This window comes from Perca fluviatilis, chromosome 2, assembly GCF_010015445.1.
Source record: "Perca fluviatilis chromosome 2, GENO_Pfluv_1.0, whole genome shotgun sequence".
Taxonomy (NCBI): domain Eukaryota; kingdom Metazoa; phylum Chordata; class Actinopteri; order Perciformes; family Percidae; genus Perca; species Perca fluviatilis.
Window position 1 is genome coordinate 45366760 of NC_053113.1, and position 27471 is coordinate 45394230.

The 27471-nt window shown below is 42.5% G+C and overlaps 1 protein-coding gene across 2 annotated transcripts in view; it reads left to right on the plus strand.

Annotated features, from left to right (window-relative positions):
* The first annotated feature begins 2612 nt into the window (after positions 1 to 2612).
* The window catches only part of pipox (pipecolic acid oxidase), a 79249-nt gene continuing 54390 nt past the window's right edge, over positions 2613 to 27471 (plus strand). For both annotated transcript variants that reach the window (XM_039787296.1, XM_039787305.1), the window contains exons 1-2: positions 2613 to 2807; positions 12185 to 12333. In XM_039787296.1, coding sequence (XP_039643230.1) covers positions 2697 to 2807; positions 12185 to 12333 — 260 coding nt within the window. In that variant the 5' untranslated portion in view covers positions 2613 to 2696. The remainder of the gene's footprint in view (positions 2808 to 12184; positions 12334 to 27471) is intronic.

A 27471-nucleotide genomic window follows, 5' to 3' on the forward strand; every position in this document is an offset into this window, starting at 1 on the left:
ATACCATCACCATTGTGACGGAGGAGATGTTGGTTGTTGCTGTGTCTGAGCTCGCCTGCATGTGACTGTGTGTGACTGTGTGACTGTGTGTGACTGTGTGTGACTGTGTGTGACTGTGTGTGACTGTGTGTGACTGTGCCTTCTAGCCACAGGGCTCCAGCTGATGTATGTCATCCTGTTTGTAAGGGTTCACCACCAGCAAAACCTGACACCTACACTTCCCACAATGCAACTGGATAATGTTCCTCGATTAGACCCAACTCAACACAAAAAAGCACAGAACAAAACATCAGTTGTTGCTGTATATAAGATTTCTGCTGAAGTCAATAAGCTCATTCAAACTCTATTCAGTCCTGTGTCGACCCAGGACAGAGTGAGGGTAGTCTCGCATTGCCAGACCTTCCTCCACAGCGCTGCGAAGCAGGAGTCTGGCTAGTCCACACAGCATTCCGGGATGTGAGAAAAATGGCATTTTTTTAAACCAGTCACAATCGTCTTGGGCGGTGCCAAGCGCTGGATGAGCCACGGTGCTTCTGTCAAGTCAAGTCAAGTCTCGACGTCCAAGTCGGGTCTCAAGCAATTTATTTTTTTGTCAAGTCAAGTCGCAAGTCATCAAAACAGTTGTCTATATCCACGATGTTTCATTTCCCGGATAGTTCAGGTGCTGCTTGAAATTCCTCCGGATGTCCTTCTTTTCGGCCGGATGTCCGTTAAATCTGGTTAAATCCAGACAGCTAGCTAGACTATCTGTCCAATCTGAGTTTTCTGTTGCACGACTAAAACAACTTTTGAACGTACACATGTTCCACCAAAACAAGTTCCTTCCAGAGGCTATTTTGCAGAGACACCATGGCTCTGTGAGGTGCTTAGCACCTCCCAAGACGATTGTGATTGGTTTAAAGAAATGCCAATAAACCAGAGCACGTTTTTCTCCCATCCCGGAATTCTGTGTGGACTAGCCAGACCCTCCTCCGCAGCGCTGTGGAGGAAGGTCTGGCAAAGCAAGACTATCAAAATGGTGACTCGAGTCAACTCGAGTCCAAGTCTCAAGTCTCTGCACAACTCCAGTTGGCAGGGAGCACTTTGACAAGTTTGAATGAACATGTTTAGCCTACTGTGCCAACATATTAGATTGTAATAATATCCTCTTTGTGTGCAGGTGTGTAACTGAGACTGCAGAGGAGTGACCTCTGGACTGAGCTGGCTATTCATGGTTATATAAGTGTAGCAGGTGCCCTTTGGTCACTCTAAGCAGAATTACAGCAGAGCTGGAAATGGTCAGATGGAATGGGAGGATCCGTAGTACCACTGAAGATCCTCTGTGTCAGCACTGGGCCGACAGGCCTGCATACAATATGACTGGCTTGGGGGGAAAGTTTATTTGCATCTTACAAGAGTCTACTCATAAATCAGTTCCCCCCTGTTTTCTGTTAGTGTGAAATCACATTAGAGATCAGGGTCTTGCTTGTCAACTAGACCTTTTTGTTTCCGTTGACAGTAAAATACAGTAGGCTATTGGTTTATTAATAAAGCTGACTTTCCTTGTCATTTTTTATGCTGCAATATTTTGTCACAGCCTTTATAAAAATGCTCTTTCAATTTGTGTACCTTCCATTCTTTAACATTCTCTCCACCCCAAATACATAGCTACTGTGCTTTATACTGAGAAGCATGCAATCATTCAATGCTGTGCAATGCTAAATCAGAAATGTTCTACAAAGGAACATCCAATGAGTATTGCATTTGTTTTGTGTTTGATTTAACTTAATATTTTATTTTTTAAACTTCTATTTCGATTTTCAATTTTATTATTATTATTATTATTATTATTATTAATGTCCATTGCCATATTAGATACAAATAAAAGTTGATTTCACAACTAATAAACTATTTTCCCATTGAGGATTTACTTTTACTCAATAATCGACATTTTCCACCACAGCTAGTTTTGTCTGAGGGGAGCATAAAGTAACAGGCCGAAGGGGTCAGGGTAAGTTTGTTATTTTATATTTTTTTATAGGTTTTTATTCACACAAAGCAATTTACAAAACAAACAAGGAAAGCATTACATACAACTGTTAATACAATCACAAGGATGGAATGACGAAAAAATGTCAAATAAAGACAATGCTGATTATAAGTGTCTTTCTAGTGGAATGCTATGCTAAAACAAGAGGAGAAAGAAAAAGTTATAAACAGTCATGGGAGCACTAAAGGACAAGGCAAGAGTTATTAAACTAAATGAGCAAGGATTTAGACATATTAGAATAAAGTTTTCTGGCTGTTCATTTCGTTATTTCAATGCATACTGTAGTGACTTAAAATAACACATGAAAGTTGGCTAGTGGCGACTTTTTACTTTCTGCCCTATGAGGAGACTGTCAGGCACTTGGGTCCTATACATTGACTGTAGCCTATATATGAATATAGAGTCTATGGTCCTATCATGTCAGACTGGCGCAGAGTCTGACGCCAGCAATACCCTTAACCATGTATAATAATCTAGCCTTAAACAAAGGTATTTACTGATGAAGCTTGTTCTGTGAGGCGCACAGATTTCAGCCCCTAGCAGGAATTACTCGGGGCACAAATGGCCTACCGTCTACACAGATAGGCGGATCTGTTCCTTTCTACAGTCGTGTTGAAACAAGTTGCGTGGATCTGCATGCTGAGCTTTCGTGCTGAATCCAGGCAGCATGTCGACGGAAGGGGAGTATGAGTGCATAGTGATCGGGGCCGGGGTGCAGGGCTCCTTCACGGCCTATCAGCTGGCACAGAGGGACAAGAAGACTCTTCTGCTGGAGCAGGTGTGTCCCACACACAACTTTGTTGCGTTAGTTATGAACAGTCACTGCTCAGAGACTGCAGGCAGTGGTGGAATGTGACCAAGTACATTTACTCCAGTAGGGGAGACCGGGGATAGTTGTAACATTTTTTGACTGTATCTTGGAGCTCTTTTAGGCCAGTGGGTTCAAAATGTTATACAAACTAATTACATATGTCGTGGCTGTTATCTCTGCAACCCAAACAGAAAATGCATGGTTTACTCTCAAACACAAGGAGTAAAATGTTAGACTTTGCCCCATAGTCTGGGTTAGTTGTACCATACCCTGGGCTGAAATGTTACATCATGAAATTAGGATTATGACAAAAACTTAAATATTGAAACTTTTATTCAACACTTAAATTAATGTTTATCATAATATATCTGTGTGTGTGTGTGTGTGTGTGTGTGTGTGTGTGTGTGTTGAGATGCAGTCCTCACTCAGTGAAATTTAAGGAAAAAACATAAATATAACCAAACTTTTGCTTGGGGTAGGTTGTAACATTGTGTAACCCCGACTCTTGTTACAACTAACCCAGAATTTTGTCGCCATGAAACTATCTTAATTTACAGCTAACCGCTAAAACATTAGCACTAACATGAACGATGCATGAACAATATCCATATAGACACACAATAAACATGATTTAGGTTTGTTGAGTTTAACTACAAAGCTGGCATTGCTATCCCAAAAATAAATTAGGTTAAAAATGAGTTTTTGCTTTCTAAAATGTGCAGTGTCTGTCAGAGGGGACTGCTTCTTCACACGTGTATTAAAGTAACAGAGCATGTTTAGAGTGAATCAGGTGATTCGGAACTTGTTCCTGATTGGAGAAATTGGAAGTGTTACAACTGACCCGTGTCTCCCCTACTGTACTTACGTCCAAATGTTGAGGTACTTTTTTTCTTTTTATGCAACTTTCTACATCTACTATGCTATATATAAATATTCTACTTTTTACTCCACTACATTAATCTGACAGCTTTAGTTACTAGTTACTTTACACATTAAGATTTCTGCACACAAAACACATGTAGTTTATAAAATCTGATGTTTTATCATATATACTAGCCAACAATATAACGGCCTACAAGTCCAGCATTTCTTTTATTGACTTTTAATACTTTAAGCATATTTTCCTGATGATACTTACATACTTTTACTTAAGTAACATTTTCAATGCAGGACTTTTACTTGTAATAGAGTATTTTTACAGTGTGGTATTAGTACTTTTACTATGACATGCTGCTTTTTGGATGCTTTTATATAGACCTTAGTGGTCCCCTAATACTGTATCTGAAGTCTCTTTTATATAGACGTTAGTCCCCTAATACTGTATCTGAAGTCTCTTTTATATAGACCTTAGTGGTCCCCTAATACTGTATCTGAAGTCTCTTTTATATAGACGTTAGTCCCCTAATACTGTATCTGAAGTCTCTTTTATATAGGCCTTAGTGGTCCCCTAATACTGTATCTGAAGTCTCTTTTATATAGGCCTTAGTGGTCCCCTAATACTGTATCTGAAGTCTCTTTTATATAGACCTTAGTGGTCCCCTAATACTGTATCTGAATTCTCTTTTATATAGACCTTAGTGGTCCCCTAATACTGTATCTGAAGTCTCTTTTATATAGACCTTAGTGGTCCCCTAATACTGTATCTGAAGTCTCTTTTATATAGACCTTAGTGGTCCCCTAATACTGTATCTGAAGTCTCTTTTATATAGACCTTAGTGGTCCCCTAATACTGTATCTGAAGTCTCTTTTATATAGACCTTAGTGGTCCCCTAATACTGTATCTGAAGTCTCTTTTATATAGACCTTAGTGGTCCCCCTAATACTGTATCTGAAGTCTCTTTTATATAGACGTTAGTCCCCTAATACTGTATCTGAAGTCTCTTTTATATAGACCTTAGTGGTCCCCTAATACTGTATCTGAAGTCTCTTTTATATAGACCTTAGTGGTCCCCCTATATTATCTATCGAAGTCTCTTTTATATAGACCTTAGTGGTCCTCTAATACTGTATCTGAAGTCTCTTTCCCAAAATTCTGCCTTGGTGCAGAATTACAGCCACTAGAGCCAGTCCCACAATGAGCTTTCCTTAGTATGTGCCATTTCTGTGTCTGTAGCTATTGAGGAGGAGAGAGGGGGGGGCAAGGTGGAGGGTGGGGGTGTGGCCTTGACCAACTGCCACTTTGCTCGTTTGAAAGCCATGATGTCTCTCTCTCATGGGTGGGCCAAATTCTCTTGGTGGGCAAAGCAGAGAAAGGGGTGGTAACCTTGCTCCTTATGACATCATAAGGAGAAGATTCCTGATTGGTCCATCTGAGCTTTCATTTTCTCAAAGACAGAGCAGGATACCCAGGGCTCAGTTTACACCTATCACCATTTCTAGCCACTGGCTAGGGGAACTCATATTAATGTTAAAGAACCTCATAAAGTGAAATTTCCATGCCATGGGACCTTTACAGTGTTTCCCACACATAGACTAATTTGTGGCGGTGCGCCACCTATTGCGTTTCGTTATTTCATTATTTTTTTTAACGCTATTTAAAACATGCAGCGTATTCGTTCAGCTGCATTTCCTTTCCCTGCTCTCCTCCGTCTCTCGGTCACTCACGGGTCTCTCTCACATAGGCTACACACACACACACACACACACACACACACACACACACACAGCCCCTCCCCTCCGTGCACACAGCGTCTCCATGAAAACGAGAGAAGACGGCTGGCGAAATTCACAAATTCATGACAGGCCGGTATATCGTGAACACCTTTACACAATAACACAGTAAAAAGTGCTATAAAAATATTTTATATTCTGTCAGTTAATGTTAATGTTGGAGTCCCGACCTGACCCTTAGCAAACAAGCGATTGTGCCTGCTTTAGAAAGTTAACTAGTCGCAATAAAAATTGCAATAATAAAATGCAGTTGGGTTGTCGAGGTCAAAACACTATATGTAGCAGCTGTGAATCAATTAAACTTATTATAAATAATGTCATTTTCTTACTCTTACGCTGAATGTTTGCTGCTTCAATCCAGATGAGAAATGAAAAATATTTTCCGCGACTGAAAAAGGCACGTGTTGAGGATGCGGACTAGCCTGAACCGGAGGTATCAGTCTGAAACAGAACTGAACAGTCTGGCCAGTGTAATTAAATGTTATTCAATTGTTTACAATATTTTCAGGCTTCAACCAGTGAAAGACAGGGGTCAGGGAGAGAAAGAGATAGATTTGTTAGGCATTGAAGAAAGAGTAGGAGATTAGAAAGCAATTTGTGGCAACCAAGTATCAAAAACTGAGGAGGACATGCTGTTGGATGCTGTCCTCCTCAGTTTTTGATACTTGGTTGCCAAAAATTGCTTTCTAATCTGTGGGAAACACTGCTTTAAGTAAAGGATCTGAATACTTCCTCCGCCACTGAATGCAGGAGACAGAGAAGTATTCAGACAGAGTGTACACTATACATGTACAGGTGTGCATGCATTAATTAAATAATAATCATCTATGTAGTGGACCAAAGAAGACAGAAGTAGTGTGATTTGTTTCATTTATAACCTGTCAAAGCTCAAACTGCTGCTCTTCCCCCTAATATATGCTACGTGTAACTGCATGGATGTAGGCTGAAGCATCACTGGGATTTAAAGGGCAACTATTAAATAGCATTTTCAAGATAATACTTGTATTTTGTGTTAGTACTAGAAAATGTTTACATGCTTTAATGTTAAAAAAACACTATTTTTCTCATACTGCCCATGGCTGCTGCACCTGTATTCACCCTCTGTATGAGGTGCTATGTAGTTTCGTCTGTCTCTTTGAGCACTCCTTCCGAAAAAGCCCAGTCTGCTATGATTGGCCAGAGTGTTTCCTGGAATCTATGCTCCGCTCTGCCGCAGCCTTCGCTGTAGATAATATAATAATATAATAATATAATAACGGCTTCTAAACCAAATATTACACAACCGGACATGTCCCAGCAGTAATGTGACCTCGAAATTGGGGAGAAATGACCAGCATTGATGACCAAAATTACAGCTATCTCGCGTTAGCATGCAGCTACTTAATATTTAACATTAGATTGTAATCGCAGATAAAGGCTTCTGAACCAAACACTACCCAATCAGACATGTTTGAGCAGTAATGCGACCTGGAATTGGGGAGAATTTAACAAATCGGCGGCCATGATGACATCTTTTACGGCCGTTAGCATGTAGCTACTATAGTTAGCAGTGGACACTAATAGAGTATAGCAACACTTTCTACAGTCAAAAATCACAGATAAAAGCTTTTGAACCAAATACTACATAACCGGAAATGTTTAAGGAGTAATGTGACCCAGAATTGGGGAGAATTTAACCACACTGGCTGCCAAGATGACATTGTTTACTGCTGTTAGCATCTAGCTACATCCGACAATGTTAACACTAGCATAAAAAAACCCACACAGCGCCAGGGCGGCAGCGATCCCGGACCACCCTGACTCCCCGCCAGAGACTTATTAGTTGCTTGCCACCAAAACAAGTTCTTTCCCGAGACTATTTTGCAGAGGCACCGTTGCTCCGTAAAGCGCCCAAGATGATTGTGATTGGTTTAAAGAAATGCCAATAAACCACAGCCAATTTTCTCCCATCCCGGAGTACTGTGTACTAGCCAGACCCTCCTCCGCAGCGCTGTGGAGGAAGGTCTGGCAATGCGAGACTACAGGTGTACTAGCTTTTAAAGTGAGTTTTGTTTGAGTGCAGTGTAGTGGATAGAGACTTTAAATTTGGGAATGGAATTTGATGTGGTGTTAGCACCCCCCCTCCCCCCCGCACCCCTCCATCTCACTTTAACCCCTGGGTGTATGCAGCATCCGCGCTTTCCCTGCAATACAATGCGATTTGATGGTGGTGCAAAAGAATATGATGCTCTGCAATTCAATGTGGTACAGAGAGTTTCTTTGGTTGTTCTGAAGCAAACAACCAAGTTGGTAGGCAGGCCGCACTGCGCTTTGCAGAAGTTGGCAGAAATACTTTCACTTCCATTTAAGGCATATTAATAGCATATTTAGTCTATGAAGAACTAATCGGATTATGATATTTTGACAGAAATTCTGTTTAAAATATCATAATCGCTCAATCCTCTCTACTTTTACTTGAGTTCATTTCTCAAATTGTGATTTTGAGTAATTCATTATAAGAGTATTGTGGGCTACTTTTACTCGAGTAAAGATTATCAGTACTCTACCCACCACTGCATGCAGGCTGTGTGACTTTGTCTCAGGCTCAGGCATTGCCAAAAGGGGATCTTCTCTCAGTTGTCCTTCTTAATAAAGGCTTTCATCAGGGTGGGAACATCAATAACATCTCACATGTCACTGTGAGCAGAGGAGCACAGTGTCTCGGTCCCTCCCTCTCCTCCCTCGCCGTGCGCATGCAGGCAGAGTAAGTTACTATGGTTTTGGGAATCGGGGTCATAATTTTCATAATGTAAGCCTATGTGAAGCTTGACAAAAGTGTGTCTGTGTGTAATGGTTAGTGCTGCAGCACACAACTTACAGCTGAAAGAATAGAGGAGAAAGAGCATCCAGATGAAGGGAAGCTGTCAGTGATTTGTAGGAATTTGCTGGAATGTGTAACTCATCCTCCTCCATGTTAATCTCTAATGTGATAGGGGTTGGGTATCGTTTGGGTTGATCCGCTACCGTTGCTAAAACGATACTTTTAAAAAGGTGCCGGTGCCTACACAGTGCCTGAACCGATACTTTTAATAAAGGAAGAGCACAAAACAACAGTTGGCGACAATAATGAATGACTAGTTTATTGCTACAGCCATACGGTCAAATTTAAATAATTAATTTAATATGTAATAACTAACTTTTTTCACCAGTCAATTGCTGTCTAACAACAGAAAAAAGAACCACTAGATGGCAGAAGGAAACTTGTTTCTCAAGGTGTACTTGAATGCACCATGAGCTTACGAGGTTCAGTTGAATGCACAATTAAGTCTCGTCTGTGTTGTTTCTCCTACAACTCCGGCAGTGTCCACGCTGTCTCAACGGTCAGCTAGTCTCCTCTGTGTCTTTAGCTGCAGACTGTTGGAGATCCCGGGGTTGGAATCCTTTCCAGTGAAATACAGCTACACGTTAAACCATTTAGCTTTCAGCATTTTAACCATGTTTAAGCCTGCTGCTAGCAAATGGTAGGCTAATGTTACCTGCTGCCAAGTGTAGTGTTAACTAGCATCACATGCAGCAATGTTTCTGTTGCCTGTATTTTCCATTTCGGAGCATCAGAGAGCAGCGCAGGCATGTAAGTGGCACAAAAATGAGGCACCCAAATCTGCGTTTCCTTTCTGTCCGGTAGATACCAGTCATTTAGGAACTGGTGCCATATTGGCCCTGGGTTTCGTCACTCAAACCTAAATGTGGCGCGGACGGACACACATAGGCCTCCACAGCAGTGCAATTAACCACAGCAGTGGAGATGAAAAAGCATGCACGAGAGAAGAAGTGGAATCAATCCAAATATCAAACTGTCAGTCACAAATTGTTGGTCACATCTCTAATAAATAAAAGGCACAGGCTCTCTACTCATAATACTATAAATAAATCAGATTTTACTGATGCAAAGATGTTAGAAACGATGCATCGCGAGTCTCTTTTACCCCTCCCTCTCCAGGTGCAGCCGACCAACCCTGACGGAGCTCTTAACACTGGCACTCGTGGAAACACAACTGGAGAGATAGAGAGTGGTAAATAGGACAGAGAGATAGAGTGAGGCTGTCACACTCAGATTAATGATCCTGACAAAACAAAAATTGGCAGATGAAACAAAATAATTAAGGAACTTAGTTTCACCTGTTCTTAAAGCTATAGTGCGCCATTGTTTTATAATAATGAATGATTGTTACATTCAAGCCATTGTCAAATGAGTTGATACAAAGCTAATTAAGACTAAATCAGCTCCACACAACTCTCTCTGTATTTCTTAGTATGGGTATGTTTACTAAATGGTGTAGTCCAGCGACTTTCGCGCGCAGCAGCTCAAGTGATGCGTTTTACGTTACTGCTGAGAAAGGACAACAGCAGCGTTCAGCTTTGGAGAAGAGAACATAAAAATTCCAAGATAATTAGCTCTTCTGAAGAGTCTTTCTGTTTTTAATCCTCCTTGTCCTCCTTGATTTGATGGCTTAAATGCTACCAGCAACTAGGAGTGTCTCATTTGTGGTCTGATAAACGGTACATTTATCAAATTCAGTGCCCCATATTGCTATTTTCCAAGCTCCTGTCATATTGTGCGGGATGTTTCCATGGGAATGCAACCACAGAGGCTTTTGTCCCTGTTTGTCACTCTGCCTGAGAAGTACTCGCAGGGCCGCCCCTGCAAAATGTTTATAACAGAAACCAAATAGACTACCAATAAGCTGCAAACTAGGGCTGTCCTCGACTAAAGAAACAAGCGACCAACACTCATATGATTTTGTCGACTAATCAAAAGCACCACTTTCTATTTTGTGTTTACCTGAGATGTGCTTATAAGTTTTATCGGAAATAAGTCATGTAGCATTAAAAATGCATTAAAAAATGACTAAACAACTAAAGAAACCTTAATCTACTAAGACCAAAATGACCGATTAGTGGACTTAGAGGCGGCAGTCCTACTGCAAACATGTATTCAGTCAAAACAGACTTAAAGATGCTCTGTTTCTGGAAAGCTTCCAGTGGACATTAGAAATGTGAGTGAAACGTGACAAAACCGTGACTAGGGTTGGGTATCGTTTTTTTTTTTCGATTCCGGTGCTAAATCGATACTTTTAAAACGGTGCCGGTGCCTGAACCTGTACTTTTCAATAAAGAAAAAAAAAATAAGGGTAGTAAACAACAGTCAGTGACTTGTTTATTGCTAAGGCCATGGTCAAAATTAAAGATTTAATAATAATGTAATAACTAGAACAATAACTTATTTCACCAGTATATTGCTGTTGAACCCCAGATGGGAAAAGGGTATTTTACAATTACTGTGAATGCACCACGAGGCTACCTGTTTTAAGTGAATGCACCGTCTGTGTTGTTTAATTCCGACAATGGCAGCTGCAAGTGAACGCACCGTCTGTGTTGTTTAATTCCGACAACGGCAGCTGTGAGTGAACGCACCGTCTTTGTTGTTTAATTCCGACGACGGCAGCTGCAAGTGAAAGCACCGTCTGTGTTGTTTAATTCCGACGACGGCAGCTGCAAGTGAACGCACCGTCTGTGTTGTTTAATTCCGACCATATAAACATAGTACTACTAGTACTACTACTGTATATCTATGAATTGCGACAACGGCAGCTGCTGCTGCGCTGCATTGCAGACTGTTACATCCCGCTGTTGAAGTCCTCCACAGTGAAATCCAGTCACACTTTACACTGTTTAACGTTAGCTGTCAGTATTTTACCGGTGTTTAATCCAGCTGCTAGCTAAAGGTAGGCTAACGTTACATGCTGTCAGGTGTAGTGTAAAGTCAAGCACCGAAATGAGGCACCGAAACTTTCGTTCTTATTCGGTCTCGTTACTACCGTTTACGTCGGGACCGATTCCCTATTGGCACCGAGTTTCGGTACCCAACCCTAACCGTGACCCTATGCGGTTTCATCCCGTGGACATCTGGTGTAATGCTCTCTGCTGGTAAGCCTTCCCAGAAGAGTGGAGGTTGTTGCTGCAGGAAATAAGTGCCCATGGTTTGGGAATCACATGTTAAGTGGTGTAATGGGCCATGGTTTATACGCGGTCCGTACGGATCAACACTCACGGCACATTTTTTTTACTTAAAGTATGCTAATACTTTGCAGTGAAAAGATACAATGTTGTTGTTCACGTGAACGGCACATGTTAAAATGTTAGCCTACCATTAGTAACTGGCTTAAACATGGTCAAAATGCTGATAGCAAAACAGTGTAAAGTGTGACTGTATTTGACTGTATAGGATTCCAACACTGGGACGTACAACAGTCTGCAGCTACAGCTATGAGCTAAAAGGCACAAACTAGCACTTAGTCACTGCTGTCCCACAGACGGGACTAAATGGTGCGTTTACTTGAAACTGGTAAACCTTGTGTTGCATTCAGAGTTATAGTAAAATACTCTTTTCTCATCTCTTTTTGCCGTTTAACAGCAATTTACTGGTGAAAGAAGTAATTATTGTTAAAAGTTATTGTTATATTATTTTTAATAAATCATTTAAATTCCCCTTTTTGTGCTGATCCAAAAATTGATCCGATCCGTGACTCAAAACCGTGATCCGTTACCAGATACATTTGGCCAGTTTGTTGTATGTTATTCCCAAATCAAGTTATTTAATTTGAACCAAGTTCCAATGTTCATCTTTTTTCCAGTTCGTCCTGCCCCACAGCCGAGGGAGCTCCCATGGCCAGACCCGCATAATCCGCAAGGCCTATGAGCAGGACTTCTACACCCACATGATGGAGGAGTGCTACGAGCTTTGGGCCCAGCTGGAGAGGGAGGCGGGTGTCAAACTGTACAGGTAAGCAGTCAGCAGAAACACACAGAGAGAAAACCCATTAAACGGAACATAACAAAAGCTTTGCCAGAACACGGGGATTTGTCACATTCAAGGTGCTATGTACGCACAAGAGCAGCAACTCAATCTACGGGAGCCATAAATGCATGACTTTCTCATTACCTCCGGCGTCACTGAATCACCCCTTGACAGCTCCCATGCCTCTGAATGTGGAACAGGGGCTTTTTTCATCACGCTAAACCTCTGATTTTCATACGCAGAGCGTGGAAGAATTTGTGTGTTTATAAATATGACAGTGGCATCAAACTGTGAGCAAACCCTCCTGCAGCACTTTGAGTTTCCTGCTCATATTACCTCTGTTTGTTCTCAGTGCCAGAGAGCTGAATAACACATTGATTCATTATTCATGTCTCAGGGTTATAATTTATGGTACCAAGCCACGCCCACATTATGTTCCCTAGAAAGACAGTGCGCCTCCCCATCCCCTGTGCACCCGTCCACAGCTCATGACTGATGGGTCCGCATCTGAAGGCCACCTGTGCCCTTGGGCTGGCAAAAAAAAAAAAGTCTGCATCACAATGAGAAATGGTCAGGCGAGGCTGGTGTGAGCAATACCTCCCACTTCTGCTGCTGCCTCTGGGACAGATGGAGCCATCGAAAAAGGGCCGGAGCAAAGCTGAAACCTCTTTATTTTCTCCACGTACGTGGCAACATGTGTGCACATCCAGCTGCTGAACTAGTGCCACAAATCACCAAGTCTGACAGGTTAGACTAGATGACGTATCATATTACGATCCTGCACTCGCGTGGCTTTTCCCTCCTCCGTCACACACTCGTAAACACACAAGCACACAGGGAGACATAGTCATAAAATGTTGTGATGAATGGCTGAAGCCTTTAGCTGGGGTTGTGTGTGCCTTATGGCTCCTGACAGATGTCAGAGCAGCCTTTAGAAAACACTGCTGGCAGAGGGCGAGTCAGCCATCTATCAGGCAGATTACTGAATTAGAGCCTATGTTTCACAACCTCTCCCTCTGGGACTCAATAACTTCACAGTGGAGCTGCAGTGATCTGCTGTATTACTGTCCACTGGTCATACCATGTCCAGTCAGATGTCAATGTTTTATAGGTTCATTCCCATTTATTACAACTGGGGTTTTGATGAACTGGACTTCTTTAATTGTATTTCGTAGGGATGCACCGATACCACAAGTACTTACTGTACATTTGGATACTTGTCGATAACGAGTACCGATACGACTACTTAATAATCCCTCTGGGGTCCAAGGGTGTTTTCAGACACACAGATGATTTTGGCCTTCTCTGATATTGTTGTCAATTAGAACAAAGCAGTATTTTCAAAGTACCATGCCTTTTTTCTATTCAAAGCTCAGTGGCTGGGCATATCATTCCTAATATCAAAATACTGAGTGAAGTTTAGAAAGAATGAAGAATGCATGCATATTAAGTACCTATGTGGATTTAGCGATAAAGCGGAGAGGATTGTTTGTTTATGCCAGCAGCTAAATTCACAAGATTCTGTCCAAATTTAAAGACTTGTGGCAAACTAACAGTTAAAACAGTTAGACTACACACAAGAGCTTTCTTTTCAGCCTGTTTGTGAAAAAAAATCCCTATTTACTGAGTAGCACTGTGGTTATTAAAACAGCGCTGTGTAGAAACCGCATGCAGACAGATGAGATTGAAATATGACTTTCTCCACGTCTATGCCCGTAAAGCTGATGAGAGACATTGGGCAAACACCGCTACTCCAAATATCAGTGGTAAAGTTTACAGGCAACAGGCTGCTGATGTGCTTTTTCACAAAGCAGCTTTGGAAACACGGTTTCTGTGATGTGGTGACGGCTGGTAATCTCTCAGCTCCAGTACACTGAGAAGACGTCTAAACCCAGTATTATTAACCACTGACAATGGCTGGTCGCAAAGTGCAATCATGCATTGGGCCAGAGCCTAGTTATTTTTTTACAGCCAAAAATCTCCAAACGGCTGGCATTGCTCCTCTTCCGTCACCTATACCTGCTTGACGGGGAAGTAAGTGTCACATTGCTATGAGGTGGTATTGGGTGTGGTAGTATCAGAGTCATTTTATGACTACAAGTACGAGTACATGCGCACAGCATTGGACCGATACCCAATACTGGCATCAGTATTGGTGCATCTCTAGTATTTCACATTGTCATGGCATATTTTCTTGCAACCACACAGCCACTTGTGCAGTGCAATTTTTGACTGAACGCCCACAAATTACAAATTACGGGTTAGCCAAACTAATTTGGAAGACAAATCTGAGCCTAATAGCAAAATTATCTCCTGGAATCAGCATCACAGAGAACCTGTCATGGCCATGGTCATCTAACATCTCCGCCCTGATAAAGAAAGTTCAGAAACGGCTGTATTTCTAAAGGAAACTTAAGAAGGAAAAATTTCACCATCTGTATGAGACGCTCTGTAGGAGCGCCTGTCTCTTTAAGCCCCTCTTCCGAAAAAGCCTAGTCTGCTCTGATTGGCCAGAGTGTTTCCTGGAATCTGCGCTCCGCTCCACCGCAGCCTCCACTGTTGTTTCTCTAGTTGGATCTACTGCAACGGAGTATATAGCAGGACTTTGTACCATGAAAAATCACCAATAAAGGCTTCTAAACCAAATGCTACACAACCGGAAATGTCCCAGCAGTAATGTGACCCCGAAATTGGAGAGAAATTACCAGCATTGGCTGCCAAGTTTACAGCCATCTGGCGTTAGCATGCACCTACTTAATATTTAGCACTAGGCTAACGTTAGATTGTAATGGATGCAGCACTTTCTACCATCAAAAATCGCAGATAAAGGCTTTTGAAACCAAAGAATTTAACAAATTGGCAGCCAAGATGACATATTTAACTGCTGTTAGCATGTAGCTACTGTAGTTAGCAGTGGACACTAATAGAATATAGCAGCACTTTCTACAGTAAAAAAATAAATAAAGACGCAGATAAAGACTTTTAAACCAAATACTACATAACCAAAAATGTTTCAGGAGTAATGTGACCTGAAATTAGGGAGAATTAAACCGCAGCCAAGATGACATATTTTACTGTTTGTAGCATGTAGCTACATGTGACAATGTTAACACCGCAGTAGCTTAAAAAAACACTTCAGTAGTTCCTGCCTGGAGCAGATGACTAATCTTCTCCACAGCTGCAATGTTGACACTACATACACTGTTACATGTAGCTACATGATAACAGGGAAACATGTAATCTTGGTTGCAGATGTTATTTTCTCCCAAATTTGTGATTGGATGTGCTTTACACACATAACCTATATTAAAACAGTAAGCACTTAGACACTGACTAGAAAATGATTGAATGACTTGCCTGAAAAGACCATCAAAATGAAAGAACCAGTGTTAAGTATAAGTATTTTTTTTGCCAAATTAATCCATCTTGAGTGTCTCACTGTAGTGGACTAATTGGAAACCAATGGCAGTTGGGAAGGTATTAAAGGGCAACTATTATATAGCCTTTTCAGGATTATACTTGCATTTTGGGTTTGTATTAGAACATGTTTACATGCTTTAATGTTGAAAAAACACTTGCAGTGCTTCTTTCTGATATGACGCAAGTGGTTCACTCACTTTTAAATACAGCATTGTCACCTGTGAACGCGACACTGGAACAAGTTAAATTATATTACGAAACTCATGATTAGCGGCTTCGCGAGGTCGAAGATGGACTACATGACTACAGTGATAGGCTGGTGAATGTTGAGGCTTCAATGGATGCACTACTGAAAGAGAATGTATCACTGAAGGAAAAGCTGGACGACCTCGAAAATCGCTCACGGAGATCTAATATGAGAGTTGTGGGCATCCCCGAAAAGTTGGAAGGACAAGATATGATTAAATTTATGACTGATTTTTTTGAGGAAGTACTGGGGAAAAATTTCTTCACAAGTCCTCTTGTTCTTTCTCGTGCCCACCGAGTTGGACCCTACCCAACCAACGATGCGAGGGCTAACCAGACCAAACCCAGAGTGTTTCTGGTTCTTTTTCACTACTTCCAGGACAAGCATCGCATCCTCCGATTCAGTAAGCAACAGCGAGAGTTGCTCTTTCGCGGACGCCGGGTGTTTTTCCACGAGGATTTCAGCGCTGAGTTGGGGAAAAAGTGAGCGGCGTTCAAAGATGTGAAGTCCCGGCTCTACGGAAAGGGAGTCAGATTTGGCCTCTTGTACCCAGCTAGGCTTCGGGTCACTCACGAAGGGAAAACACTAGGGGTGGTACGGTTCATGAAAAAACACCTGAACCGCTCGGTTCGCTAGTCTCGGTTCGGAGCGTGTGTGTACCGCACGGTTCGTCAGTACACTGTTAATGGTTACTAACCTCTTACTGCCGTAGTGCCCACTTTCGACACCTATGTTAAAACAGTTACTGGAAATGACGAGCGGGATGGGCGTGACAAACACAACCCGTGGCAGCTGATTGGACGATTGCGTCACATGGGTCTGGCTGGTCCCAAATTTCAAAGCCAGACTGTCATGGCGGTCTCATACAATCTCATATTGTACTAAAATAGTTCATCGAAACGTGTTTCTGAAAACATTTTAAGCGAGAAATAGGCCATGCAGTTGCTGAATCTGTCTTCATTTCAGATCGACAAAGGTCAGTTTAAAAGATTTTCATCAGATTTTGAGAGACACCGAGCCGACCGCTCCTCAAGTGGAGTGGGGTGCCGCTGCAGGTCACGTCACGTCACCTGCAGAAATGTCAAGTGGGAGAGAGGCTGCCCAGAGCTGGAGGATGCGCCAGCGTCGTTTATAGTGTGTGGGAACATTTTGGATTTCATGTTACCTATGATGAAATAAAACAATATAGAACTGCCACTGTGTGCACGTTTTGTGCAACATGCATTCAATATGCAAATTTTAGCTATATGCTGAAGTATATTCTGGAGTGATAAAGAAAAAATAAGAACCGTACTGAACCGAAAACCGTGACCCTAAAACCGTGATACGAACCGAACCGTGGGTTTTGTGAACCGTACCACCCCTAGAAAACACACTTGTTCAGCACGCCAGAAGAAGCCAACGAGTTCTACCGTTCTAATTGGGGTGAAGAATAATGTGCAAAGACTTTCTTTTTCTATCCCTCGGGTAAGAAGGAAAAAAAAAAAGCATTTCATACGGTTTCATAGACTTTAATCAAAAAGCTCCATATTGTAAAGTTATGTTCCAACCCGAGATTGCGCTGGTATTGTGTATGTAAAATCGCACATTCCATTTCTCCTTTCTCTTTTCTTTTATATTGTTGTTTTTTTTTACACAGTTTTAAAAACTGTTTCATGAGGGGGCTGCACTCACATTGTATATGACTTTGTTTGTTGGTTCGCATTCTTTGGAAGTTTTTTGGTATGTTTGATCTGCGATCATCCTCAGTTGGGGAATTAGATCTAGGTATAGTAATGTTCAATCTTTTCTCTCTTTTTTTTCTTTTTGGGGGGTTGGGAGGGAGGGGTGGTTGGCAGGACTGTTTACCTCTGGTTTCTTGTATCTTATTTTGTCATTTACAATTCATGACTACAATCGGCTTTAGATCAAAACCTATGTATGCTTTTAATTTAGGTATAATATAGTTAACATAGGTGATGAAGATAGAGGTCATCCTGTGAGACTTATGACATGGAATGTCAGGGGTTTAAATGGTCCCGTTAAAAGAGCTAAGGTTTTCTCCCATCTTAAATCCTTTAAACCAGATATATTATTTTTACAGGAAACACATCTAAGACTGAGTGATCACAATAGAATTCGTAAGATATGGGTTAGTCAAATTTTTCATTCGAAATTTAACAGCAGATCAAGAGGTGTGGCAATTTTAATTAATAAAAGAGTACAGTTTTTACCTTCTGATACAATCTGTGACCCTAATGGCCGTTACATTATTGTTTCTGGGTCTCTTTTTCAAATCCCAGTGGTTTTAGTTAATGTTTACGCTCCCAATTGGGACGACGTCCAGTTTGCAAACAGTCTCCTATCGATAATTCCCAAGCTTGATACACATCATTTGTTATTCGCTGGGGATTTAAATTGTGTTTTTGATCCTCAGCTGGATCGATCCAGCACTTGTAGTAATGTTTCCGATATGGCAATAGCCTTCTCTCTATTTATGCAACAGAACGGCTGTGTAGATCCTTGGAGATTCTTAAACCCGTTGGCTAGACAATTCTCCTTTTTATTCTCATGTTCATCATTCCTTTTCTAGACTAGATTATTTTTTTGTAGACAACTTGTTTATATCAATGGTCAAGAAAGTTGACTACTCAGCTATAGTTGCTCTTTGAACATCAGAGAACGACCAATCTGGGCATTTAATACATTATTGCTATCAAATGATAAGTTCTGTAACTTTGTTTCATCTAGTATAGATAATTTTCTGGAATATAATAAAACAGATACAGTGTCTTACTCGTTACTTTGGGAGACTTTAAAGGCTTACTTGAGAGGTCAAATAATTTCTTATACATCGTATGCTAACAAAGAACGCAAGAAGGAACTGCAAACACTCAGACAGTATTCGGAAGCTCCCACAGCTGAACTACATAAAAAAAGAGTTGAGTTGCAGACAAAGTTTAATTTTTATCCACTTCTCATGCAGAACAATTAATAATGAGGACGCGTGGTCTTTACTATGAATATGGAGACAAATCAAGTCGGCTCTTGGCTCACCAGCTGAAACGTCAAACTGCCTCCCGTCTTATTTCTCAAATAAAAGACTCAAATCAAACTCTAGTTAGTAATCCAAAAGATATTAATAAAATTTTCTAAAACTTTTACTCTTCATTATGTACTTCTGAATTCCCTTCTGATACAATCTGACAGAGCAGTAGATTTAGAACGTGACCTCGAGATTGAAGAGATTTGTAGGGCCATTATGGCAATGAAGAGTGGTAAGTCCCCAGGCCTCGATGGGTATCCTATTGATTTTTCTAAAACATTTAAGGAGAAATTCGCACCAATTCTTTTTGAGGTTTTTAAAGAATCCTTGGAGGCAGGTTCTCTGCCTCCAACTTTTTCACAAGAATCTATTACACTCCTTCTCAAAAAGGACAAAGACTCTACCCAGTGTGAATCGTATCTTCCTATATCTCTCTTAAACACTGACATTAAAATTTTAGCTAAAGTGTTGGCATTCCGTTTAGAACATGTCCTCCCCTCGATAATCTCAGACGATCAAACAGGATTTATCAAAGGTCGCCATTCTTTCTCTAATATTCGTAGACTCGCTAACATAATGTACCTTTCTGATACTTCTCTGCACCCGGAGGTAGTTATCTCCTTGGATGCGGAGAAGGCGTTTGATCGAATTGAATGGCCTTATTTGTTTGCAGTCTTAAAAAAATTTGGTTTTGATAATACTTTTACGTCTTGGATTAAATTAATATATCGTTCCCCTTCGGCATCAATTCGGACTAATTATTCTCGATCAGACTTTTTCCCATTAGCACGAGGGACCCGTCAGGGATGCCCACTGTCCCCACTTCTTTTTGACATTGTGATTGAACCTCTTTCAATAGCTTTGAAAACAGCCACCACATTCCAGGGGGTTAGGAGAGGGGGTATTGAGCATCGTGTGTCTCTATACGCCGATGACCTTTTGCTTTACATCAGTGACCCCGTATCCAGTTGTCCTTTAATTATATCATTATTAGGTCGGTTTGGTACTTTCTTAGGATACAAATTAAATTTCCAAAAAAGTGAATGTTTCCCCATTAATGATTTGGCATTACAAATTCAACAAGAACCTCTCCGGGAACCATCACCTTATCGTGGTGGAGAGGTTTGTGTGTCTCTATGACCCTGAGGGCTGTGTTGTCTGGAGCTTTGTGCTCCTGGTAGGGTCTCCCAAGTCAAAGTGGTCTCAGGTGAGGGGCCAGACAAAGAATGGTTCAAAAACCCTATGACACAACGAGGTAGCAATGGAGTGACCCTGCCCGGAGGAAGCCCGGGCCCCCTTCTGGAGCCAGGCCCAGACGGAGGGCTCGTCAGCGAGCGTCTGGTGGCCGGGTTTGCCACGGAGCCCGGTCGGGCACAGCCCGAAAAAGCCAAGTGGCTCCCATCTCTCCAGCCCATGGGCCCACCACCTGTGGGAGGAACCGCTGGGGTCGGGTGCGCTGCCAAATGGGTGGCAGTGAAGGTCAGGGGCCTCGACGGACCAGAACCGGGCGGCAGACGCTGGCTCTGGGGATGTGGAACGTCACCTCTCTGTGGGGGAAGGAGCCGGAACTGGTGCGGGAGGTGGAGCGCTACCTCTACGCACAGTCTCGGTTCTGGAACCATACTCCTGGATAGGGGTTGGACTCTTTTCTTCTCCGCAGTTGCCCAGGGTGTGAGGCGTCGGGCGGGTGTGGGGATACTCACAAGCCCCCGGCTGGGCGCCGCTATGTTGGAGTTAACCCCGGTGGACGAGAGGGTCGCCTCCCTACGCCTGCAGGTTGTGGGGGGGAAAACTCTGACTGTTGTTTGTGCATATGCACCAAACAAGAGTTCGGAGTATTCGGCCTTCTTGGAGACCTTGACTGGAGTCCTGCATGTGGCTCCAGTGGGGGACTCCATTGTTCTGCTGGGGGACTTCAACGCGCACGTGGGCAATGATGGAGACACATGGAGAGGCGTGATTGGGAGGAACGGCCTCCCTGATCTAAACCAGAGTGGTTGTTTGTTGTTGGACTTCTGTGCTAGTCATGGATTGTCTATAACAAACACCATGTTCGTATAGGGATGCTCATAAGTGTACTTGGTACCAGAGCACCCTAGGCCAAAGGTCAATGATCGATTTTATAATCGTTTCATCTGATCTGAGGCCGTATGTTTTGAACACTCGGGTGAAGAGAAGGGCGGGAGCTGTCAACTGATCACCATCTGGTGGTGAGTTGGGTCAGGGGGTGAGGAAAAAGACTCTGGACAGACCTGGTAAGCCCAAACGGGTAGTGCGGGTAAATTGGGAACGTCTGGAGGAGGCCCCTGTCCGACAGACTTTCAACTCACACCTCCGGGGAGGCTTTTCGGTGCATCCCTGTGGAGGCTGGGGGCATTGAACCCAAAGTGGACAATGTTCAAAGTTTCCATTGCTGAAGCTGCGGCGAGGAGCTGTGGTCTTAGGGTCTTAGGTGCCTCAACGGCGGTAACCCACGAACACCGTGGTGGACACCGGTGGTCAAGGAAGCCGTCCGACTGAAGAAGGAGTCTTTCCGGGATATGTTATCCCAGAGGACTCCGGAGGCAGTTACAGGGTACCGGAGGGCGGCCGAAGGGCTGCAGCCTCTGCTGTGAAAGAGGCAGCAAAGCGGGTGTGGGAGAAGTTTGGAGAAGACATGGAGAAGGACTTTCGGTCGGCACCAAAGTGCTTCTGGAAAACTGTTCGCCACCTCAGGAGGGGGAAGCGGGGAACCATCCAAGCTGTGTACAGTAAGGATGGGACACTGTTGACCTCAACTGAGGAGGTAATAGGGCGGTGGAAGGAGCACTTTGAGGAACTCCTGAATCCGACTAATACGCACTCTATGTTAGAGGCAGAGCTGGAGGATGATGGGGGATCATTGTCAATTTCCCAGGCGGAAGTCAATGATGTAGTCAAACAACTCCACAGTGGCAAAGCCCCTGGGATTGATGAGATCCGTCCAGAAATGCTCAAGGCTCTGGGTGTGGAGGGGCTGTCCTGGTTGACACACCTCTTCAACATTGCGTGGAAGTCTGGGACAGTGCCAAAGGAGTGGCAGACCGGGGTGGTGGTTCCCCTTTTTAAAAAGGGGGACCAGAGGGTGTGTGCCAATTACAGGGGTATCACACTTCTCAGCCTCCCTGGTAAAGTCTACTCCAAGGTGCTGGAAAGGAGGGTTCGGTCGATAGTCGAACCTCAGGTTGAAGAGGAACAATGCGGATTCCGTCCTGGTCGTGGAACAACGGACCAGCTCGCCACTCGCACGGATCCTGGAGGGAGCCTGGGAGTATGCCCAACCGGTCTACATGTGTTTTGTGGATCTGGAAAAGGCTATGACCGGGTCCCCGGGAGATACTGTGGGAGGTGCTGCGGGAATATGGGGTGAGGGGGTCTCTTCTCAGGGCCATCCAATCTCTGTACGACCAAAGTGAGAGCTGTGTCCGGGTTCTCGGCAGTAAGTCGGACTCGTTTCAGGTGAGGGTTGGCCTCCGCCAGGGCTGCGCTCTGTCACCAATCCTGTTTGTAATATTTATGGACAGGATATCAAGAGTAGTCGGGGTGGGGAGGGGTTGCAGTTCGGTGGGCTGGGGATCTCATCGCTGCTCTTTGCAGATGATGTGGTCCTGATGGCATCATCGGCCTGCGACCTTCAGCACTCACTGGATCGGTTCCGCGCGCAAGTGTGAAGCGGTTGGGATGAGGATCAGCACCTCTAAATCTGAGGCCATGGTTCTCAGCAGGAAACCGATGGAGTGCTTACTCCAGGTAGGGAATGAGTCCTTACCCCAAGTGAAGGAGTTCAAGTACCTTGGGGTTTTGTTCGCAGTGAGGGGACAATGGAGCCGGGAGATTGGTCGGAGAATCGCGCGCGAGTGCGGTATTACATTCAATTTATCGCACCGTTGTGGCGAAAAAGAGACTGAGCCAGAAGGCAAAGCTCTCGATCTACCGGTCAGTTTTCGTTCCTACCCTCACCTATGGTCATGAAGGCTGGATCATGACCGAAAGAACGAGATCCAGGGTACAAGCGGCCGAAATGGGTTTCCTCAGGAGGGTGGCTGGCGTCTCCCTTAGAGATAGGGTGAGAAGCTCAGTCATCCGTGAGGAGCTCGGAGTAGAGCCGCTGCTCCTTCGCGTCGAAAGGAGCCAGTTGAGGTGGTTCGGGCATCTGGTAAGGATGCCCCCTGGGCGCCTCCCTAGGGAGGTGTTCCAGGCACGTCCAGCTGGGAGGAGGCCTCGGGGAAGACCAAGGACTAGGTGGAGGGATTATATCTCCAACCTGGCCGGGGAACGCCTCGGGATCCCCCAGTCGGAGCTGGTTAATGTTGCTCGGGAAAGGGAAGTTTGGGGTCCCCTGCTGGAGCTGCTCCCCCCGCGACCCGACACCGGATAAGCGGATGAAGATGGATGGATGGAAATTCAACAAGAATCATTACCCTTTCGTTTTTCTCCAAATGGCTTTAAATATCTTGGGATTCATATAACGCGCTCCTTTTCTTCTTTGTTTGAAGCCAATTATAAAGCTCAGTTAAAAGAAACAAAGGTTGAGTTAGACAGGTGGCATAGTCTTCCACTTACTTTAGCTGGAAGAATAAATTCAGTGAAAATGACAATCCTTCCCAGGTTTCTTTATTTGTTTCAGTCCCTACCGGTTTTCTTGCCCAAATCCTTTTTCTGTTCAATTAATCAAACTATATCCTCTTTCATTTGGGAAAATAAGACCCCCAGAGTTAATAAACATATTCTTCAGAGGTCCCGTGATGTAGGTGGTTTAGGCCTCCCAAGTTTCACCTATTACTACTGGGTGTCAAATATACAGAAAATATTATTTTGGCTTCATTGCCCAGAAACAAATTGGTGTTTAATTGAAGCACAAACATGTCACTCCTCCTCTCTTCGTGCTTTAGTGTATTCTTCCCTACCTTTGAAAGCTTCTTGATTCACATCTAACCCTGTAGTACTTTCTACTCTTAAGATCTTTAACCAATTTCGCTGTCACTATAAATTTACATCAGCATCAGTTTTGGGTCCTATTTACAAAAATCATTTATTCCCACCTTCTACAACAGACCCATCATTTAGACAATGGGTAACTTCCGGGTTATTATGCATCAAAGATTTATATACTGAAGGTATATTTAGCAGTTTCGAGAACCTCTGCAGACTGTTCGACCTCCCACAAAGCCATTTTTTTTTAGATACTTTCAGATTCGTAATTTTGTTAAGAACAAGTTTCCACCCTTCCCTGATTTTCCCCCTACCTCGCCCTTAGACAGTCTTACTCTCAACTTTAATAATAAGGGATTGATTTCCAGATTGTATTCCCAGCTCGTGTCTTTGAAAGGGTATGATCTGGATAAAATTAAATCCAAATGGGAAGATGAACTGGGCATAAAGTTGTCTGAGGCTTTCTGGAGGGAGGCGCTCAAAAGAGTCCACTCATCGTCATCCTCTGTTAGGTTAGGGCACATACAATTTAAAGTGCTTCACAGGGTTCACTTGAACAAGGAATGGTTAGCTAGAATATATCCCGGGTTAGACGCAACCTGTGATAGGTGCTCTTTCTCCCCAGCCAGTCTAACACACACATTTTGGTCTTGCTCCTCTCTAAATAATTTCTGGGAATTGGTTTTTAAAACTATTAGTGAGGCCCTTGGGGTGGTACTGCGGCCTTGTTCTTCAATAGCTATTTTTGGATCTCCCAGTGACTCTATAACAATTACCTTAACTGCAACCCAGAGGGACATTATGGCTTATACCTCCTTATTGGCCCGCAGAAGAATTTTGTTAAGTTGGAAATCCCCTACCCCACCATCTGCAACAGCTTGGCTAGAGGATGTGATGTTCTTTTTAAAATTAGAAAAGATAAAATTTTCACTTAAGGGATCTGTGGACAGATTTTATTTGAAATGGGAACTTATTTTGTCATATTTTAAAAATTTGAAAGAATTACCCAGCTAACCTATTTTTCATGCATCTCTCTCTTTATACCTTTCTGTAACACTGTATTTTGTTGTTTTGACCCTTGTGTAGTTTGTCTCACAGAATGGAAAAATTATTACTATTTTTATTTTTTTCAGTATGCATTTATACTGCAATAATGATACTTTTGTCACCAGTACTTTTGTTTTGATTAGTATACATGGGTACATGCCTTGAAATGGTATAGTGACATAATGGTTATATTCTGTCTTTGTAACCAGATGCATTGTTATTCTGTTGTATTTAGGCTGCCCAGGGAAAAGATGTTTTGAGGGTGAGGGGGGGGTCATTATAGTTAAAAACACAGGAGGAGAAAAAAAAAAAAAAAAAAAAAAAAAAAAAAAAAAAAAAAATTAACTTTCATGGTTTCAATGTATAATGCTTTACTCCTCAATAATTAAAAAAATAATTAAAAAAAATACGTTGACCTCTTTATTTGAAATTTTCGAGTCGTTTAACATGAAATATTATAACATTGTAGATAAAACAGAAAAAACGGAAAAGCATAATGTGTCCCCTTTAAAGACATGGAACTTTCTGTTCTGCTGGTTTTGCACATACTCAAAGCGCTTTTACAGAGTACAGAAACCATTCACCATTCACACAAACTGAAACACTGTGGCTGAGGCTGCCGTACAACGTGCCACCTAGTCATCAGATAAACATTTACACGCATTTACACACTGATGGCGCAGCATCGGGAACAATTTGGGATCGAACCACCAACCTTCCGATTGGTAGGTAACCGCTCTACACCTGAGCATACAGAGAGAATACACTTTAAAATCTCTTTATTTATCGCAAGTAATATTGTTATCATTTTTGCCCTGGGTCCCCCCAATAGGTTAATGCGGCCCTGGATACATGGTCTTTTTAACCTTTTTACAACCAGGGCTTACCTCAGGGCACATGTAAATATTACAGTTTTTACTGTTGGAAACATCTATCATATTTTGCAGACTGACTTCCCAGTTGAACTCTGACTCTCCATACATACTGTACTTGTGCATGCATATGTAACAGATACTCACTTGCTATGACTATGGGCCCAGAAGAATTTTAGGTTTGACTACTGGAGCACAGAGATACTAAGACAATGGTGCTTTGAAGTTGAACAATGCCGGCTTTTTATATAAAGAAATGGTAAATGGATCCACATACAACAGACAATTTGATAAGGACAACAGTTTGAATACCAAGATTTTCAATTTTGGCAAATAAAGATCCTACAATCCCTCTTTTTCTATCTTTTAGGTGCACCTTTCTAACCTGTGTCACACTAAACTTCAGGATTACAGTTCAATGTTCAAGTTACTATGGAAAATAAAATAAAAATACACATACATTCATTGAAATCACAATCATATACCCCTGTATAACCTAATACTGTACAGTCTTAAGATAATTGAGCTGGTAAGACCAGTGTATGTTTCAGTCCAGGTGTACAGAAATGAATGTGTGCAAAAGCTGTCCTACCACACCAGCGGATACAGTGTACATGAACAGACTCAAAACTCTTCCAGACTCCTGGGGGGAAGGCTCGCCATCAATCCTGGGTGACACAACTTCACCAGAAGAAAAAACCAAAACACACAAAAAAACCTGACCTGTCAATAGACAGAGTCAGAGAAATATCATAAGTATCAATCATGTCAAACTATCAAGTTCAATTAGTTATTTACCATAATTGATAAATAATAACAGCATTACAATGAACAATGTAAAACTAGCTGCTTTACAATATACACAAATTCACATTTTCAAAAGAAATACACAATATACAAAAGTGCTGTGTTAACATTGGAAAATAGAATCTCATTGAATCAATATTCTCACCGATTCTGTGGAGCAGCCTGGACACACCCAAAATGGCGGTACCCAGCACAACCACGAGATCTCCACAACTAGCGAAATAAAATTAAACTTACTAAACAAATGCACTCATTCACAGAATAAAAATAGCGAACAACACTTGATAATGCATCTTAATTCACAATGTAGGTGTTTTACCTTACTTGTCGAACTAGTTGAAGAAAGATAACACGGAGGAAACTCCTGGCGCGTTTTTTTTCTTTTTGCCCAACAGATTCAATAGCGAGGCAGTCAAGTTCCAACGAGGCCCTGCGGATGCAAAGACCCGACTAACCGTCAACTATTTTTGCATGATCTAACACCAATATATTTAACTTCTCAAGCTCTTAACAATAAAACAGCAGGATTTATCCGTACACTCTGTTATCTTTCCTCACGTTAATCTCTCTTCCGCAGTTTTTTTAGCTCAGACAGGTAGGCTGTGCCATTATTCCTACTTGTGCCTGATTGGCTTAAACAGACATGTCAGTCACTCAGTTTGCTCACTGTGATTGGACAATGGCTCAAACCCACAGACCTACATGCAGTCTCTAGCAACTTGTCTACATTCATGCATCTAGTGATTTAATTCACC